Source organism: Fistularia commersonii, chromosome 9 (assembly GCF_037954325.1).
Source record: "Fistularia commersonii isolate RoL2024-O1a breed Wild chromosome 9, RoL_Fcom_v1.0, whole genome shotgun sequence".
Lineage (NCBI taxonomy): Eukaryota > Metazoa > Chordata > Actinopteri > Syngnathiformes > Fistulariidae > Fistularia > Fistularia commersonii.
Genome location: NC_141292.1, coordinates 5,973,562 through 5,994,957, shown reverse-complemented (window position 1 = coordinate 5,994,957; position 21,396 = coordinate 5,973,562). Strand labels below are relative to the sequence as shown.

The window sequence follows — 21,396 nt, the reverse complement described above, 5'->3', positions numbered from 1 at the left end:
TCAAACTGGGCCCAATTATTGAAATCAAAATGTGACAATGTATTCAGAGAAGGTTAAATAAAGTTCTTTTTCACCTTAAAAATAGGCGGTGCGGTGGTTTGCTCTTCTGCATCACATCCAGAAGGTCCCTGGTTATCCGCCAGGATATCTTTGTGTGTAGATTCGCCATCTCTCTCAAACTGATGAACCTAAATTGCCCAGACATGGAAATAAAGGAGTGAATGGTTGATTGTCTCCATATAACGCATGTATGAGAGAATGAATGGTTGTATGTCTGTCATTAACTTGTGAATGAAAGAGTGAATGGTTGTATGTCTCGCCCAATGACAGCTGGCATTAGCCTCTGAGTGCAGGATAAGGGGTGTAGATAATGTATAAATGAATTAATGAACTAAAAAGTGGGTCAGTTTTGATGGTCAATCGCTGAATCCGCTGCTAAATTATGTTCAGACTTCACCCGAGATTCACTTCACCCCAGCCGGTTTTCTTTTATTTTCTGCACATCTGCGCAAAAACAGCGTAGCGTGAAATATTACCGTGTCTCGGTCATCATCCACTTACGTTTTTGTTCCAAGTAATGTTATATCGGTTCATCGCCTTTTGGATAAAACTGTCCTCAGAACAAATCTGTTTCCCGGACTTGCTTGAATCGTACACGTGTGGTTTATTGCTGTCTGGTTTGTCTATCTCTTTCTTTGAAGTGTTGAGGGAACACAGAGTACTGGCGCAGTGAAAGCCAATTTCTGCAGTATTTCTTGTCAGCATTTCCTTTAAGGGGCACTATAGTCTTATTTGTCGTCTGGCGTGGAGACAGGTAGGGCAAACTTACATGAACTTGAACCTGTGATTTAAAAGAAACGCCACAGAACCGCCGCTGTCTACAAAACAATCCCCTCCAGGACAGCGCAAAAGAGACCCTACTCAGGTTTTATCAAAGTTGGAGCTCATAATCCTACCTGCCACATAAATCGTTCTGGCTGAATGCTATTGCGGTCAGTCTAATAGCAGTATTAGTCATTTGACATTCCAGGGATCTTTTCGTTGAATATAAATATGGCCTATAAAAGGGCATATTGCCAATGGCAACATTTTCATTTTCATAGTGTATTTGTCATAAGCATCTTTACACCAGGGTTGTAGTTTGCATGTTGTATGAGGCAAAATTGTCATGTATGTCTTGTGCAACACGCTGTATTTTAGGGTTTAATAGCTCATCATTATAGGAACACAAATAAAAAACTCCATACCCGCATTAAATTAAGCAGGCGTCATGGAAGGAGGGATACTTTGGAGCGTGGAGCAAACACTGGGCCCACGCACATAAATCCATCATGTTAACATTGCTTAAGCAAATGTTAGCGGCGTGTAACCGAAATGAACGTGGCTTAGTAAAGTGATACTAAGCTTGCATAATTCCTATCACAATAATCACCTTGTCCTGCATCCAGGAGACCATCTTCTGCCTCATATTTTATAGTAAACGATCCCGTGGCAATTACAGTGGTTGGTTGTCAACTCTCGCTTTCTGGGCCTTTTTGATTCCCTTTGGCACGAAGCTGCGTTCACAAAGACAAATGCACCCGTCCGCAAATGTTGTAAAATGAGTTTGGGAGACGTTTAAAATGCAGCTCAAATAGTAAATACATAGGTGTCATACAGGTTTAGGAAGTCATTCTTTATGGGTGTTGAATGTATTTTGCAACACCTTAATCAAGGCAGCGGCCAAAAATGAATGCTCAGATTCAAAAGCATTATAAAGTATATTTTAAATCTTCAACTGCCAGCAAGTGTCCTTGCCTGCTTATCGCTTTGCATTGGCAGCTCCGCCGCCATTGTTGTGTGAGTATTTACCATTTAGTGTAAAGTGCTTTGAAACTGGATAAACCGAGACGTTCACGCATCTCTCCGTAACGTTTATCCTCAGGGTCGTGGGGGAGCGTCAGCCCATCCCAGCCGTCGCTGGCCAAGGGTTCACCTTGCCGGGGCGCCAGTCAATCACAGTGTCACATATAGAGACATACAGTCATTTATTCTGTCATTCACACCTCTGGGGAATTTAGGGTTTCCAATGAACCCAGCGCATGTTTTTGTACTTTGAAACCCGAGCAGACGCAGGGTATAACATGCAAACTCCACACCAGAAGGCCCCCCTGTCAGAATCGAACTTGTCATTTACCATGAAATCACACTTACAAGATCAGAAATGAAGGGAGAAGATTTTATTTCCCTTTTTTCAAAGCTCATGTTTCTCCGCCGATGTTTGACGAATGGATCCCGTCTCAGAAGTTGTAGTTACATGGCTGTTACCAGTTATTCTTAATGTGTCATGTGGTGTGATAAAACTGTTACAAAGCCCATCATCCTAATAGAACAAGGGTCACTATTTTTTCAACTGTCGATTGACTGTGTTTACAGCTGGAAATAGTTGGCCATCTTTTTGATTTAGAATCTTCAGTATCATTAATAAAGAAGTCTTAATGTTTCCACTCAAAATAAAACTGTCAGACGGTGGTTTTTAACACCTCGGTAACAAACCGCCGTCATCTGTTTTGGTTATCAAAAAAAAAAAAGGTATCATTGTCTTCCAGATGTTTATATATTTTGAAACACGGCTACTTGATCTTCTTTTCCTGGTTACACTCACAAATCTCTCATTATTCTACGTCGAGCGTTCGAGCATATTTAAGAAGCATTTCCAGAGTCGTTTTCTAAGTAAAACACATACTACTACGTCCAAAAATAAAATACGGCCTCTCCATAAGGACCGGCCAATGATAACCAAATATAATCAGGCCAAAAATCACCATGGTAATATCTAACTGTGAGTTCTTAATCCGGATTCTGCGAGCGTGAAAGTGTTTGCGTGTTTGAGGATGAAACACGTTCGGCGTTGTGAAGGAAGAGGCTGGTTAGCGCAACTGTCTGGATTAGGCGAGGTAGCCAAGGTTGTTAAAATGACTACTGGAGGAGAACTGGTCGGCTGTAAAAGTTTTAAAGGTAGGAAAATTCCTACAAATCTACGTGCGTTGCGGTCAACGCTGCCACGCAACAGTGCATGGTGAATTCCTGCAGACTGTGGAGGGATACATGCACGATGCAAAGCGGGAATATAGCTCAGAATGTAGGTAACTACATTTAATACTTGTACCAATACAAACAGCCACTTGTTGAGAAAGTCTAACGAAGAATTCGGTTCAACTTTTATATTGATATTCCCCTCCGAAACTGCATCAAATGTCAATTATTGCTCGCTTGTTGATGTCCACTGTGTGAACGGACATTTGACCGAAAGGGGGATTTCTGAAGAAAACATCTTCTTTTGACGGGGCTCGCATAAATGTATCAATGCCGATCGAAAGCAATTTGCTTTTCTAAAACAAATCCACTGATAACGCAGGAATTTTGTCCATCAACGGCCTGCTTGCAATCAAGTGTGATAGCCTCGTTGCCCCCCCAGAAAAAAAAAAAAAAAAAAAAAAAACGAAAAAAAAATGCAGATGAAAGGTTCGGATTCGAGCCAATTTTTAGTCAGCCTGGGAACCGGAGAGAAATCTGCTCGAGCGTGTTTTATTTGCTCTGGCAAAAGTGGTCTGGCGATGTCAGGTTAAATTTCATTTTAACTCACTAGCAAATTATGAGTATTGAGTATAGTTTACTTAATGTAATGCATGTAAGGGTACGGTTATTAACTTCAAAACACTCGCAAAAAGACCATTAGTCATAGAGGAGAGGTACGAACTGGAATATCTGCGATACATTTCTTTCATTCTTTCTGTCAACATATTAACACGGAATACAGGCCTCAGCTTTTTCTCCCATGCCGGCCTCATTACCTGACTTCCCCCAAATTGAAACCATTTTTGCAGCAAGCGATCGCATATGATGCCCGACGTCGCTCACTTTGTTGGGAATCCAAATATGAAAAGAGATCACTTACGCTGATAAAAACTGATTGGTTATGAAGTACGATATGATGAGATCAAGATTTAAGATAGCAATATAAGGGCAGAGACAAAAGGGTCCCGAAGCAATAAATATGTGATGCTAAGTGAGTCCAGCTTGTGTGGCCTTTAATTTTGGCCCCTCTTGAAAGAAAAACAGGAATAGAATGTGATTCATGCTACAAACACAGGTTTCCCGTTTTTGGTCCGAGAAGCAAATGTCAAAATGATTAAGCTCTCCCAGCTTTGTTGTGAGACGTCTTGGCACGGCTCGCAATTTAAGCATTCCTGTTGTGTTACATGGTGTTATTTAATAGAAGAGGATGAAAACAGTTGAGGTTTGGATGATGCAGTAGCTCCCCATTTTGGTCTCATCTCTGCAAATACCATTCCACAAGCCAAATAATTTACAGGAAACATAGCTATTTCTAATAGGAAATGGACCTAAGATCCGGAAATTTTTTTGGTGAGCCTTGAAAAAAAAAAAAAAAAAAAAAAAAAGGGAACAAAACAATTACATTAAAAAAAAAAAATAAAAAAATTGGAAACATTCAAGTTGTTCCCTCTGATTCCAGGAAATCACATACCAGCAAATATTGTATCCCGAGTTTGTTTCTTGCAGATTTTGCATGTTCTCCCCAAGGATGGATTTCCTTTGGGCCCCGCTGTTTCCTCAGTTTCCTCAGAAAGTTTGCCATTATTTTCAAAGGCCTGTGTGTGAATGCGGTTGCGTGCGTGCATGTGCGTGTATGTGTGTGTGTGTGTGTGTGTGTGTGTGTGTGTGTGTGTGTGTGTGTGTGCGCGCACGTCACATTTACTCCAAAGTCAGTCTGCTATCTGTTTGGGCTGATTGTGCAGTTGTTGGATATCGGTTGTCTGAAGCCATCGCCTGACCTCACAAATGCTATCAGCAGTTACTTGAGCTCTTGCGGGGACGTTGAGTCTTCACTGACGTACGAGCTAAGCCCAATCAGACGTTGTCAGGCTAAGCGGTGATTTCGGACTTGTTAGCGAGACCGCCAAATCACCATCTGCCTTTTTTTCGTCGGAAACAGTCAGAGGGTGAATTTATGACCGTTTTCCAAATGTAATTTCAAGCCTATCCAATAGTCGCCATTATACTTGTTGCATAAGTTCTATGATATAACTTACCTTGTTTTGCAGCCTGACTCATTATTAATTATGACATTTGCTGCTTTGCAGTCTGACTCGTCAGTGACTATAACATGTGCAAATGGGAAGTGGAACAAACAGGTGTCGTGCGAGCCCGTCGACTGCGGCGTGCCTGATAAATACCACGTTCACCCCGCCCATTTCATATTCCCGGAGGGCACTACTTATGGCAAGAGGAGTACCTTCCAGTGTCGCGAACCTGCGCAGCTTGTAGGTGAGATTCATAGGCGGAACGTGCACAAAACACAAACGAACCCACGTTTTGTTTTTTTTTTGCATCAGTATCTGAGTAGTGCACAAATATTCACCTTATCTGATGGACGTTATGCAAAATTAGATTACACTTCCTGTATGGACTTTTTCTCATGTATGGTTCAGTACATGAAAATCCATGAACTGATGCAGAGTCTGCCTTTATGCGGCACTGGAATAATCGATTTTGTCCATAGAATGACCCGTTGTATCCGACAAGAAAACCATCTTGGAAGAAAGTTGTTGCGCCGCAATAACATCCCTTGAATGGACCAGAATTCATTGAAAAGTTGTTTGCGTTAACCAGGAAGAGGAAGTTGACACTAGAAAAACATTTTATCTCTCATAGATACAGTAGCCCTGAAGTTGATCACATAAATAATGTTGTTAATGAAGATGAAGATATTAGATGAGGTGAAAACATCAGGTTACAATTAAGCCAATAATCCTTTGTTTTGCTTTCATCAGCACTTGTTACCATTTCCTGAGTGAATCATACATACGTGATTATTTAGTTGATGCCTCAATTTCAAACTAATTTACTCATCAGGTACAAACAACACTCTTACCTGCCTGGAAGACGGGCTCTGGTCCTTCCCCGAAGCTCTGTGTGAGCTCCGCTGTCCGGCGCCTCCTCCGGTGCCGAACGCCGTGCTTCAGACCAAACGGTGCAACGAAACAGGCCTCAAAGTGGGAACTCTCTGCAAGTACAAGTGCAAGCCGGGCTACCACGTCACCAACAAACCCAAGAGGTGAAGCCGATTTCGAAAATTGTTTTCTTTTATTGCATTTTTTTTTTCAACCGCATTTGATATTAAAATACCGTAAACAAATCCAGCACAACCCAGACATGCATCAATGAGGTTCTCCTCTCTATTTAGACGTGCATTTAAGCGCCAGTGCACAGAAGACGGGAGCTGGTTAGAAGGAGCGTGCGAGCCTGTGACCTGCGATCCCCCGCCTCCCATCTTCCACGGCTCCTATCACTGCAGCGACGGCTTTCGCTTTGACAGCGTCTGCAAACTGAACTGCTCCGATCCTGCCGGTAATGCCGCCATTGGCGTCACAGGAGGCTCTGCCCATACGGTGAGGCTGCTGCACGCTCCATGCAAGCAGGTCTGTCCATCTCTTTCCTCTCATTCTGTTCTTACTTTACCTATGTGCTCGTCTCCTGTCTTTCACGTGTATACAAAGTAGTATGTTCTCTCCTTTTCTGTCTTCTTCACACACGTACCGTTTATCATCCTGAGACCTAATGTGCTCTGATGCCACGCTGATTTGATTATAATGTAAGAATTCATAAAAGCGTAAAAATGAAAAAAAAAACAAAAAAAAACGGCCGATAGCTTGCATCCGTAATGTAGTATATTCATATTATAAGCAAACAGAGTTCTTTTACCCCCCCATCCCCCTGGCTCTTGTCAATTCAATGCCATTCCAATTAGAAGGCTATTGATTTTGAAAATAGTCGGGCCGCCACAGATTTCTGAAACGTATACACCTTTTAATCTGCTCTGCCTCTCAGGTGCTGTAGCTCGGATGCCTGATAAGAGTCGGATTGTATTTCCCCTTTTGCAACAGGATGCCATCTCAGTGTCCTTGATCCGCTGTTTGCGTGATATTGCGTGTATGTGTGTGTGTATGTGTGTGTGTGTATAATACTTTTTTTCTCGCAATGCTATACTTTTAGATTGTGGGGTCAAATGTGATCCGGTGTAGGAAGGATGGAAACTGGACAGGGTCTTTCCGCCTGTGCCCGCACAGCAAAGGCCAGTGTTCTTTACCTCAAAACCTCCATTATAGCCTTCAGTACTCATGCAAGCGAGGACACGGCATAGGTCTGTATACACGACTTTACAGTTTTATAATTACCATTCTGTTGTCTCACTGCTGATGTCATCTTTCTTTACCCCTATTACTCACACCTATTATGTGCACTATTATCCACCATCATTCACATTACTCATTCCTTTTCCATCTGTACACGTCTAAATAATTTTAATCTGTTTTTTTATTTTTATTTTTATGAGTGTTAACAAAATGTCTCAGCCCCAGTTATTTAACTTAAAAAAAAAAAAAAAAAATCACAATAATGTGAAACCTCCGGGAGGTGACGGAGGAATGTAGTTGACCGTTTCGGTAGCGCTGATTTAAAATGTTGAGTGTGTTCCTGGCATACCCTTCACTTGTCCGGGTGTTTTTCACCAACACACAGGTGAGGAGTGTGAGCTGACGTGCAGGGAGAGTAACAACGACGTGGTGATCCTCCCTAGCAACATGACAGTGGAAAGTGTGCTGAAGGAGCACTGGAGGAACCCGCACAAAGTCAAGGTACGCCCGTCTGTATGTTTGTGCCCGCCTCGCTGTTCCGACAGACGCATTTTACAAAGTTATGCGATCCGCGACGTGGAATTTCCCGTGTGGTGTCTACATCCTCGCCCCATTTATTTGTGTTGCTACCAGAAATAAAAATAACAGAGAAAAAAAAAAAAAAATTCTTGTCAGAAGTCACATGAAACACCCCACTATCGTGGCATCGGGTCTTATAAAACTTAATGACATTATTAGTCATCAGTAATGGCGTTAAATCGACGCCCGCTGCTTATTGACCTCATTTCCGTGAGATATACCTTACAGCTGTATCAACTGCTTAAACCGCCAGACAGAAAGACATTGATGTTGGGGCCTATGTTGGGAGAAGTCATTAAGCACAAAACTGTACACCTCGTCCCCACGGGAGTGACACTCGCACAGTCACCGTGTCATTTAGGATTTTAATCAGGGTAGGTGCAGTCAAGAATTGGCAGTAGGGGCAATGTGTGTGCGTGCATATGTGTGTGTGTGTGTGAAGTGCCACTGTACCCACTCTTCAAATTTTACTCACACTGTCTAACTTGATTAATGTCAATGATCTGCAATTTGTTTGAAGTGTTTTTGTCAGATGAATGCCCTTTTGGCTGTATAGGCGGGCGAGGGTATTACTTGCAAGTTTTGGAACAAGGGAGAGACTGCAGTCGTCTACAAAAAGGAAGACATTGTGTTTCTTTTTTGTGTTTTTTCCCCCCGCAACTTTTTTGTTTTGTTTCACAGTCACGCTGAGTCAGCAGCTTTTTTTTTTTTTTTTTTTTTTTGTTTGGTGGATGTTGGCAGAGGGGCGAGTCGAGCCACGAGGACATGAAATGATCTGTTTTTCATGGATTTGCGTAATTGATATGATTTGTGCTTCGTTGTAATTCAAAACTCCAGCCTCTGCTGTTAGGGGGGCGGCGGATGGGATAAGAGAAATTGGTAAAGAGGGGATGGGGGTTGTTTGAGACGGGGGAGTAAGTGCGCTAGACGTGGGATGTTTGGGGGGAAAAAAAAGAGCAAATGTTTATACAGGTAGGGTTTTTTTTTTTTTTTTCTTGTTCATCTGGCTGTGTAAGGGAGGTTATTCAAGGATAGCCAGTTATCTAGGACATATTCACAGACAGCTAAGCTTCCCCTATGAACTAAAACGATAACACACATTTTGATAAAGAGCAGATGGACTTCGGACTTCAAAACAAGCTTTTTTTTTTACATAAGTTATGGAAATGATTATGATATTTAATAAAAAATATTATATTTGTATCAGTAATGTCAGTGACTAGGAGGTTCTGTTACAAACCGCCCCTCCTGAGTGCGCTACAACCGATTCCAAACAAACAGGGCAGAAAAGGATTAAGTAGATTTCCATCTAAAAAAATATCCAAACTTTAAATATAATTCCGATAAATAGTAAGAAAGGGGAATGATTTTTTATTTTTATTTTGGTCGATTTTACTGAATTGCATTTTATATTTCAGGGTTAGCTCATTAGGAACAGCAGTAGGTGGCACCAATTCTCAAGTCAGTCACGGTGACCTCTTCAGAGGACGGCACCCCAAATACTGTAGTTTCCCACAAAAAGTGCCGTCTCCTGATTTTGATAAAATCGTATTTATATTTAATTCATACGGCAACATCTTCCAACTCTTCCACACATAAAGGCTGTTTATATCACTGTTTCTTTTTTACCAGACATTTGTTTCATGTTGCTCGCATTTTTTTAATTTTATGTATGATGTGTTGATTTGTATCAGGTGAACAGAAATCCAAAAATTTAAATTTAACAAAAGATAGTGTGACTATAGGTAACGACACAAATTATGAAACTTGAGCAAATGATTAATATCACAGAGAACATTTCTGCTCCTCCTTTGCTGACTATATGGTTAATGCCCACCCTAATGAGTAATGATGAATGAATTCTAATTTGTTGCATTTTGTCCGTTTGCATTGCATGACCCACTTAGAATCATCTTCTGCTTCTCCACACTTATCTCTTCCTCTTTTTCGCTGTCCCTCTGTCTCTAACGACTCCGGGCTCCGGCAACCTCCTCCCCCTTTATCAGCAAAATTAGCCTGTCGGGCCTTGCTGTGGAATTAGTCATTTTCTATGTGACATTACATCGTCTGAGGTGGCGCTGAGATAAGGATCTATTTTTATGTGGTATCAGTGCCCCAGGAGGCTTCGAAGGGTGAGGATCCCATACATAGTGAGGGGTGAGGCCAGGCAACCATCATGGATTATTATGATTTACAGCCTTGGTGAGAGAGAGGGAAAAAAAAAACTGAGAGAGAGAGAGAGAGAGAGAGAGAGAGAGGGAGGATGAGGAGTTTCTAGATGACATCATCATGGAAGAGCACCAGAAAAAAGGGAACAATAGTACAGTAGCTGCACAAAGTTTCATCTCATCACAAAACAATTCTGCCTCATCTCCTGCCATACAGTCCTCATAGCCTGCATTTTTCTGGACGCACATGCATCTCCGCCACAGACCATCCCTCGTTCGACGGAGAACTACATCATAGTTGAGCCGCGGGTGCTTCGGCGCTGAGTTGTCCTCCTTTTGCATTGATCTGCTGACAGGACTGAAATGAAAAATACCTTAGTTTGCAGCAACAAAAACAAATCCTGTCAACTTTGTGAGATAAAGGTACGCATAGGATACTGGGAAATGATGTGATCTGAGGTCAGCCGGTCCTTTCCTGTGAAATGCCCTTTCGAGTATTCCCGCGACGATCCACGTCGCGTTGCATTACAATAAAAGTTGGAATTCTGTAATTGCTTCATTTAGTCGCCCAATCAATATACATATACTGACCAGGCCTGTGTGGTATCCCCCCCCCCCCTAGAAAAAAAAAAAAAAGACACAAAAAGTCTGCACAAACACATTTGTGGACACAGGTACACATTCCAAGCTGCCTGCCTCCCTTGCGCACAAATGTTTTCTGTTGCATTTTAAGGTAAGAGCACAGTGGGATGGGATTCCTCACATTCTGCAGAGATATTTGAGAACACTGTGCTCTTCACCTTTGCGTGTTTCTCTCTGTCTCTCTCTCTACTCTTTGCCCCTCCGACGGGCCAAAAACAAAAACAAGAAAAATCTCTTTAATGAAGTTATAGCGTGTCCATATCGGCTTAACAATAAAACCACAAAAGAACCCTGGAAGCCTAAACCCCCATCGTGTGAAGTTGTAGCGTGTTTCTGCAGAGGCGTAATTACAAATCACCTGAGACTTAAGTCAAATAAAAATGCAGTTAATATTCTTAAAGCATTGGGGATGAAATGCCTGAAGTGTTTCCATTAAACTCAAGATTAATTTCAACTCCATTATTTTTTAACCCTGCTTCTTCTTTTTAACAGAGTATTGTGTGCACAATGGGGCTGATGTGGTATCCACAACCAGAATTGCTTCACTGCATCAAAGGATGTGAGGTGAGATCTCCTTTTTGTTATTTGCAAAGTTTCATGTTCCTTTTTTTTTGACTTATAAGAGATGCAGAGTTGCTTTGGCCCTCAGAGATACACGCCCTACATGCAGGAATACATATCTGGAAATATCATCAACTGTTTTCCAAATATTGAACATTTAGAATGTACCCCGAAGATTTGCCAAGAAAACATTTAGATCCATTTGCAGATGAAATACCGATACCATTATATATCCAGGTCATACTCCACTGATGAGGTCAAAAGCTATGCTGTGATATCACTTTAGAAATATTGCATTTACTTGTGAAGGAATTTTACTTCACTGTATGGAAGAATTATGTCATGAATTTTGCCCATGTCAAGCTGACAACCTGATTGGTAGTTGCAAGGCAAGGGGCAACCCTATAAATCTTCTCATTCGAGTGTTTTGTGTCATGGATGGTTTATGGTGTCCTCAGGTTGATTTGTGGTCTTGGCCTACAAAGGACCCAAAAAGTCACAATGAAATATTAGGGAAATTGTAAGCATACTTTGCAGAGGAAGAGTCTTGTCAGCAAAAGAAAATAATTTTTTAAATATTCAAATTTATACTTATTGTGGTAACCATATTACGTTTGACACGCTCTTTCTTGCTTCCTGTGATAGCCATTCAAGGGAGACAACTACTGTGATTCAGTAAACAATAGAGCCTTCTGTAATTATGATGGAGGAGACTGCTGCCAATCCACTGTCAAGACCAAAAAGGTAAGCAGCATGCTTGAACTTCCCAAAAGTGAGTCAGGAGTCCATCATATCTCATGAGTCAAAGATGAGTCTTCATTGTCAAGTACATGGTGAGGCCTGATTCACCAAAGAAGGATTGACCAACCGGAGTTCCAAGTCGAGTCTGCGATGTATGAAACTGTGTGTTATTTAAATGAATCTTTTACAACGTTATGTAAAGTTATTTGGTGGAAAAACAGGAAAAAAAGACAAACCTAAATCCCATGCTTAGGTCCTAGTCACTTCACTCAAGCTTCACTTTCATGTGGTCAAGCTACTTAACAGTCTTCCGTGAGGATTCCCAAGCATTTTTTAGTTACATAAGCACTCTAGATTAATTTAGATTGAGGCGGCCGTGACTCAGCTGGTGGAGTGGCGTTACTCCAATAAGAGAATAGTGAGGTTCGATTACCGGCCCCTCATGTCTAAATGTTCAAGGGTTATGACACTGAACCCCAAGAAGCTCCCGATGGTCTGGTTAGCGCCTTGAATGTGTTTTGAAAATGGGTGAATGTGATTGGGCATGAAACTTTGTCAAAGCACAGGATGATGAAAGCATCATACAAGTAAAAACCATTTAAACTTGTAATGCGCCGCATCCTGCGTTTGTTTGTACTTGCATGTTTGCATAACATGTACCAGTACAAAGTAGGTAATAGTGGAAACGGCATACAAATCTTAATGTAGGCTATGTTATATGTTTTCAGCCCCAACTATTATTACAAACCTCAGACATTTGAAAAATACTGCTTTCTTTTTATTGTTATAAAAAATAAGTAAAGTAAAAAAAAGAAAAAAAAAACATAATAAAATATGAAATAAAATGACATTATGGACTCATTATCAACAACCTCTACCAAGGATATCCAGTTTTTAATTACATCTAGACAGAATGCTGATGTTGTTATCCAAGATATGGCAAGTAGTCAGGGTTTATCAATAATCTTGTGGGTTTTTTTTTTTTTTTTTTTTTTGTCTGATATTTGATTTCCTCCTGAGTAAGACAGCAGGTAAAATGCATTTATTCCAATACCTATAACTTATCCAGTATCTAATGCCTCTTACAATATCGGGGAGGTTTGATTACCACTTGCTTGTGCTAATTTTTCAGCTTATAAACACCTGCACCTATCTACGGTGGGCTGTTTAGTCGGAAACTTCGGTCCTTTTGATTTTAACTTTCCTTGATTTAAGGAGGGGCTTTATCTGGCTCAGGATAACCAGCCGCTGGCCAGTGATCTGATTGGAAGTGTATTGCCGCTTCTGTGCTGCAGCATCTGCTTCTCTGGCTTGGCCTCTGTCTGTGGATCTGGCAGGGGACATTTGTTATACTCCTGGCATATCCATCTGTATGTCTGGCTGGATTTATATTGCAGTCGGTGTATCTCACTGTTTGTGTCAGTCTGCCTGACTGGAGAGCTCTTCGCATGTTATTTGGGGAGCAACAAGCACCGACTGCCTCGCCATTTTCCAGAATATGATCAAAGATGGCCATGGCGGCTCCCAGTCTTACAGCTACCGTAAGAACAATATGTGGAATCGGCTTTGTGCGCAAAACTCAATCTTTTCAGTTGTATGGCCTTTACTATAGGGATGTGTATATGAAACGGCATTTGTCACGACTACGTTTTCTCGGGAAGATTTATTATCCCTAAGAAGCACCCAAGTGTATCCTCCTTGTCTGTATGGAGAATATGTAGGAGAAGATTGTGAATCTGCATGCATATGAATGGCTTCTGTGTATTATCACAGAAGGATAGCATTAATCCTTAAGCAAGTGGGGCATTACAGCCAAATGTCTGCATTGTGAGTACTACAACAAGACATAAATAACCAATCTAAACAACCCACTGCTGGGAAATAATACCTTAAATGCTCAGATAAATTGAATATGAGTTATCAAAGGAAGCATGCGCCAAACACGTTTTTTTTTTTTTTTTTTTTTATAGTTTTCTTTTTTTGCTTGAATCTGCATTATTCCTTGCCAGTTAGCATTCAGTCAATATCTACACTGGAATTTGGCAGCTAATTTGTGGGAAGGGTGAATTATGGACAAGGACATTTGTGTGTTTTGGTTCTGACCATTGTTTAGACTTTTTGTAGATAACACTGATTGCCTCTCCTCAGCAATAAATACAAAAACCGACCCCCAGTGAACAAGATGTTCGGAGGTCTATGGTTTTTGTTTTTGAGCCTTGATTCATAACTTCAGTATCAAATGCAGAGCACTGTATCTCATGTTTAATAGCTGCAAGAAAGCTGGTGTGCAGCCCTCCGGGAAGTTACCTCATTCCTGAAGTGGTTTCACTGCTGTTGATTGACGCTATCTCATCTTCTGGCCCCATCCCAGTCCAGGGGCTCCGCCAAAACTTACAAAACTCACTTTTATTGACTGACCCCAATGGGAGTATAGACTCCGCCGAATCATTTAAGCAACCTAAGGTTGGGCGGGGAGGCCATGGGTCATGTTTGAGTTTGTTCTTACGGCCCGATTGCCTCGGGACCAGAGCTGATCATCGCCACTCTAAACCGTTGTTTTGATTTCACCGGACACACAATAGCAGAAGCATCCTGGAAGCAGCTCCCCGCTCTGCACGAAGGCAGGAACCCCTCAGAGAAGATCGACAGTTTTGAAAATTAAACATCCTGATCGTGTCCCTGTCTCATATCTTATCACTACATCAATATAATATTCAGTGTCAGGAAATATACTGTTCATCAAGAAAACAAAGAAACGAAAGAAGAACAACACACGAGGCAACTCAACTGAATGTGAAAATAAAGATAAAATAATTGGAAATAGAATGCGATTAAAAAAATTCAAGGGAACAATGACACGGAATAATGGGATGCAACTTCAAGTCATTTCCACTGCAAGTCTGGGGTTGGATGTTCATCAGAAATAGATCAGTTTAGTTTCGCAGGGCATCTCACGTTTCCGAGTACAGTAAGTAAACTGTGGCTAAAAAAGCATTGAAAAAGCCAATGTTTGCGGCTCTTGATAAAATCGTCGACAGTCTCGGCACTTCCTCCTGTCAAATGATAAGTATTTATAAACTAAAGAAAGCAAGGAAAAGCTGTTCTTTATCAATTTTGAATCTAAAGGTGCTCAGGGGAACATTGGTGCGGTCTTGGCCGAAGGGCCGTACAGACGGTCTTTCCTTCTGATTTGTTTTGTCCACATTAATCTTATTTTGTTGACAGCACACAGCGCGAGGAACGTGTTGTATATGCCATATAAAATGTCATGCGAAGAAACAGCTGGCCCCCCCGCTGTGAATGACTATGAATTTCTGACACCCGCGTATGAAAAATAGAATGATTCACATAACTCGGTGGTGGAGAAATCTGTTATATCTCCTTTGTCTGACAAATTAGCAGAGAGCAGTCGGCAAAACTGTAAAGTAGTCATTATTAATTGTTTGATCATAACCATTAGTTGTCACAGGTTAAAATGTCAGAGAGGGCAAGTCACATTGGACTGACGTTAATAGTGATAATGTCACTATTGTCAGCATTTTTATGCTTATGTGTACCTTTACCCATTTTATTCGCCTGAAATCCGAATTGGAATCAATAGGTGCATTTCCTTATTAGTAATCACCTTGTATATAATGCTTGATGAGTTTCATATAACATAAAAAATACAAATCTGTTCAAATGAAACCACATAATAAATGACCTGGGCCAAAACAATGTTCAAACTAAAACATTCTGATTCGGTGGGAGACAAGTCCAATGCTCAAAAACATCAGGGCACTGTGTCCAAATAAATACTACTTGAAGATATTATCCCTTGGCATTACTTGAAGAAAAAAATCTGGCTTGCGTTTTCCACCTGTTCCACCTATTTAGGAAGATCACAAGAAGCACAAAAGTGTCTGAGGATGAAAAAAATCTCTATTTCAAAATAATTTTTCTATGGCAGGTACCACCACAACCACCCCTACTAATACTCCTCCTATTATTATTATTATTATTGTTGTTGTTGTTGTTGTTGTTGTTGTTGTTGTTGTTGTTGTTGTTGTTGTTATTATTGTTATCATTATTATTATTGTTGTTGTTAATAATAATAATAATAATAATAATGCACCCACCATTTGATACAATTTCCAGTGGGTAAAATATAAATACGGTTTCTGTCTTAAATAATATTATATGATAAGAATGTTGAATGTGGTCAAACTGAAAGGTCACATGTCACATGTCACATGATCTCACACACACACACGCACACACAAACACACACACATAACTTATGTAGAAAACTTTTGCTGACTCATTGGGAATGGTGCGCCGTTGTGTTTTCCCCAAGTGTGCCGTAATATTTGTTTCCCTGCCAAAAGCCTTTTTACATCTTTCTTACATTTTGTCCCTCTGGTAGTTAGGTAAAGGAAAAAAAAAACTGTGAAAAAATGAAACTTAATTACATGGCTTAATATTTCCCGCCTGTTTTCTTTTTTCTTCTTTCTCTAGATTCCCAAGCTAGACTTTTCCCTTGAAAATGTTTATTTAATAATGTTTTGCACGATTCTTATTAAGCGATAAAACAAACTGTCAAAACATCTGTTCGACAGCCCTTAACGGGGTCTCCAGTGACTTATCGACATGCATATCGTCAAAATGGCTTTCCCATTTAGAAGCTACCAAAAAAACAGTTAAGAGGAAAGAAAAAATCATTTCACATACTTGTTTCAATAACTTTGTATGCCGTGTGTGTGTTTGTGTGCGAGCGCGTTTATGAGTGTGTGTGTGTGTGTGTGTGTGTGTATGCGCCTATTCAAAAAGTTGCAGCAATAATCGTTGGCAAGGTAAATAGCCTAAGAGGGACATGAGTCTCAAACACTAGATGCTTTCAGCACTGCCTTAGAATAACCAACCAGGGGACTGTGAGGAGATATTTTTGCATTTTTGATCACACTTGTTGACACTCCCTCTCAGGATATCTGGATGTCTGCTTGTGTATTATTCTACCCCAGGAGCTTAAAAAGTGCAAGGACTGGCTGCACGTAAGGTCACCACAGGATCTACCCCTTAATAGTTGCAAGCTGTTTGCTGAATTTTTGAGAGGCATAGAGCAGGCCGGGGTATGGAGAAACCACTTTTGACCCCCCTCCCCTCCAACACACACACACACACAATCCAATTTTTGGAAGGAATTCCTCTCTGAGATGCAACAGTTGTATAGTTATATGGCCTGGCCCCTCTAAAACAACTTTTATATATATGTGTGTATGTTTTTTTTCCTGTCTGCTTAGGTCATTGGGTCTCGGGCTCCCTCCCAGTCCCTCACTCCACTTTATAATGCACTCTGGCATGAGCACTTTCTTGCATGATTTGCAGAGCCTCATGATAGATGCGTGCATCTAAGCCAATGGTCCGTGATGACCACTCTTTTTCTTACCGTGTTTCGTGTTTTGACAAACCTCTCTGCTTCCTCCAGGTGCAAATATTATTTCCTTTTCTCTCTCTCTCTCTCGCTCCCTCTCTCTCTCTCTCTCTCTTTATATATATATATATGTATGTATCAGAGTTGCAGTTTAAGTGTCCATGCAATCCAAAACAATTCGATAAATTCTGTAGCTGCATGGGCTCGAGAAACTGTGGCACAACTAAATGATTTAAAAGGGGGCATATTATTAATCCTAAACCATAAATATTTCAGACCCTTAATATCTATAAAATCCAAAAAGGAGAGGGAATGATTTATATTTTTTATTAAAATTATAAATTATATTATGGGATATAACTATGATTTCTGATTGTAGAAGCCTTGCAGGGCATCCTAGGAGGATGCGTTGATTCCAACTTTTTGTTTCTGTCATTCTTCTTTGAGATACCTTGCAAAGTAATTGCAACTAAATAGCTTAAATGCATCCTTCCCTGTGTATAGGGAAAGACTAGTTGTGCTAAATATCTTTAATCCAGGAGGTAAGGGTAATATGAAAGGAGGAGCACCACTTTTCTACACAGCTGGGTAAGGGGAGTTACAAGCCCATGGAGACACACTCCTCTATTTTGGCTGTTTGTTGATGTAAAGTGCTTGCACTTCTGAGGCTTAAACACAGTTGTGTTTTTATTTTATACCTGAGTGGCTCTTTCTTCCTCACTTTTTCAAAACATTTCCTGTCTTCGGGACGTTCTGCAAGATTCATATTCACGATTAGCACATGTGCCACATTTGACGATGTTGTCATCAACATGTCAACGTGTATTGTTCCCATTATTATGATTATGATTATTAGTTTGTTATTTAGTTATAGTTGGACCACAGTCAAGCCATGATTCAAAAGAAGCTACGTGATCCAATTTTATTTTGCATTTTTCTTTTACAGACAGAAAGAATGTTGTCACTTAGCATACATACTATTAATCATAGCATGTTGTGTGTCTTTGAATATATATTTTTAGCCAGCTCTGGTTTACCCATGGCTGGCTCACACACTTTCTCGCTTTGAAACGACTTTTTGAATGACTGACATACACCTACTTCAGAAATGAGAGCTACTCTTGTGCTATTTTGACCTCTTCCCAAGATGGAAAGATGGCTTGACAAGGTCCACGTTCTTCAGAGGGTCTTTCATGTTGCTCAGGGTGTCCTCCCCCAGCTTTGGGATATAGGGCAGTGTGAGGGCCCCTGGGCCCACAAAGGCCAGCCAGCCATTTCCCAGCCACCCTGAAGAGAACCTCCAGTCAGGGCCAGATGTGGCAGCTGGGCCAGCCACCCTTGAGGTCAAGGTCAAAGGAAACCATGTCAAATTTGCCACCCACCATCATTCTCTAGATAGAGAGATAAACAGAAATGGCTTTTGAGGCCAAGTAAGGTGGGGAGAGGAAGTGGGAGGGGTAGCGCGTATGTGTGCCAGGAGCTGAGTAGCACAGAAAGGTAAACTAAGGGGGACACTAAAAACGAGACAAGGTAAACGTGTGAAACCGAAAAAGAAATGTTGCTACGCTTGGAAAAATGAAGGTGGTTGAAGCAAAGGCTGCGTGTCCCCTCCAAAACACAACAGAAACACCGGTCATGCTGTTGACAGCTGTTTCTCAACCGTGTCCGGCCTTGGGCTTGTAAAGTCGTCACATATACTAGGCCTCATTTTCTCAAAGGACTAAGTACGCTGCCCACTCCCCACCTGGCCCTCACATTAAGAACACCCTCGCACACAAACAACTTATTTTATACCTCATTTCAAAGGGGAACCTGCGTCACTGCTCCTCAGTGACTCCCATGCCCCACCATCACTCCAAAGATCTGCAGGCCACAGCATTCCTCATTTGGATGAGCTGCTAGTACTGCGACATAAAGTAAAACATATTTCTTTCAAAAGCATTTCATTCTCATTAAAATCCAAAATAGGTTTTGGTATAATATTCTAATGGAATGCATTGATAATGATAATAATAATTGTACATGCAACCCTAAGTGTAGGTTTCATGGTCAATAGTGGATGGATGGATGGATGGATGGATGGATATAACACTAAAAATAATAGTAATAATGATACTTAACATAACATAATGATAATAAATAATACAATTCAAAATATATATAATTAAAAGTGCATCACTATGCACCCACATTTATTCACATTTACACATTTTGATTGTTTACTGTGTTGTCCTTTGTTAATTTATACAGTATCAATATTTATCCCAATATTATAATGTAGAGCAGATCCGGAGGGGGAAGAATTCATATTCTTTGTTTAATTTATCCCATAATCATCAACTGGTATTTTATGGTATTTGTTTGATTGACATCTTATAACTTGAGACTTATAACTCAAGACAAGACTTATAACTGTTATGCTGCTATGACAGAAGAATTACCCCAATGGGAATCAATAAACTTTGTCTTATCTTATCTTATCTTATCTTATCTTATCTTATCTTATCTTATCTTATCTTATCTTATCTTATCTTATCTTATCTTGTCTTATGGGAAAATAACATGTCATGTTACAAGATGTTGGTAAAACAAGGTTATAATACATTTCCCCGAAATGTGAATTCATGGAATGGTGTTTGATTGAAACGAAAAGTAATAGTTTTCCATTATGATTCTGAGCACAGTATAGATAGAGAAGAAAATCATTGCACAATGTTTATTTCCAAAATTATGACAGCGCGTTAAACGTTCTATTCAATACTTTGTACACAGGATAACAGTATGATGTATTGTTATGAATTTCCATTTACTGGATGTAAAACTTGTATTTTGGAGTCATTCTTAGCTAATACATTTGGTAATTGCCTGGCTAACCCCAGTAGTATTAGCTCACGATGCAATATATTTGATGGCATTACAGAAGCAGTCTGGATACTGCGTCTGCTTAATATTTAAATAACAGTTTTTTGACCCTCTGCTGGAGAGAAGACCTTGCATTGCAGCCAGATTGCTTTCACCAATAGCCCTGAGCGAATGGCTAACTTTAGCCATTACACATGCTGTCAACTTAGTGTCTGTTTTGATTACAGAGGCTGGTATTCTTTTTTGCATGTACATTGTATACTGGAAAATGATTTAGCATAAAAAGAAAAAACAAAAGGCTTACCATTTAACCTTAGAAAGAAGTCATGACAGTGGCAGCAGGCCCCCACAGCTGATCAGTTACCAGGGCAGAAATGCAAACATGTCCTTGGTTTGCTGTTTGCCTTCCATGACTTGGACCACATGTGCTCGTTGTTTGGCCTGGAGGAGGCTGTACCCGAGCAGCTGAAGCAGGCATCCTAGAGAGATGAGCAGACAAGGCAGCAGCAGCTGGTGTCGGTGACACATTGCCAACATTTCCCAGTGACGTCAAAGGCAGAGGGCAATAGCCATTGATCATGCCGTTCTATTTTCATTAATTTGACTTTGACGGCAGTCTCGCTTAAGCAATGATATCAATACCTGTGGTTTTTCAAATTGTGACTTGTAATGGGTCCGTTATAAATGATGACTGCAGCAATATAATTTCTTACCTTAATGCCTTCATTTATACTGTGGCAAGAACTGTATTGGACAATTCGAACAAAAGTAACTGCCTCCTCTTTTCTCCATTTGTTTACCGTTGTGAATTTCCCATTCATTTTCTTCCTAGTGTTTCAAACACTACTTTTTCAAATAATTTTTTGCCCTGCGTCCAGGCAACAGGCCGGAAGATGAAGAAATACTATCTTAGGGACTCTAGTTAAGTTGACCTGGAGCTTATTTGTTGTGAAAAAACATTACAGGATTATGTAGTTGTTTTTTTTTTGTTGTTGTGAACAACAGTTTGACCTGCTATGGCAACTGATGTGGCAATAACTTAGCGTTTATTTATTTTTTTTCTAAACACAGAAAGTGAAAAAAAAAAAAGAAGATGAATAAAATACAATGAAATAAAATAAATCATTACTATGAAAAAAAAAAACATTACTGGATTATGTAATTTGTTGTTAACAATAGCTTCACCTGCTATGGTAACTGATGTGAAAATTATTGTATTTACCTCAAAATAATCACA

At 40.3% G+C, this 21,396-nt stretch overlaps 1 protein-coding gene across 2 annotated transcripts in view; it reads left to right on the top strand.

Annotated features, from left to right (window-relative positions):
* The window catches only part of pappaa (pregnancy-associated plasma protein A, pappalysin 1a), an 82,314-nt gene that overhangs the window by 59,816 nt on the left and 1,102 nt on the right, over positions 1 to 21,396 (top strand). The window contains exons 15-21 of one of the 2 annotated variants that reach the window (XM_086152128.1): positions 5,145 to 5,328; positions 5,917 to 6,118; positions 6,248 to 6,452; positions 7,057 to 7,204; positions 7,582 to 7,697; positions 11,078 to 11,149; positions 11,792 to 11,890. In XM_086152128.1, coding sequence (XP_086008254.1) covers positions 5,145 to 5,328; positions 5,917 to 6,118; positions 6,248 to 6,452; positions 7,057 to 7,204; positions 7,582 to 7,697; positions 11,078 to 11,149; positions 11,792 to 11,890 — 1,026 coding nt within the window. Of the gene's footprint in view, positions 1 to 5,144; positions 5,329 to 5,916; positions 6,119 to 6,247; positions 6,483 to 7,056; positions 7,205 to 7,581; positions 7,698 to 11,077; positions 11,150 to 11,791; positions 11,891 to 21,396 lie in introns of both variants that reach the window. The other variant, XM_086152127.1, reaches the window with a different exon arrangement.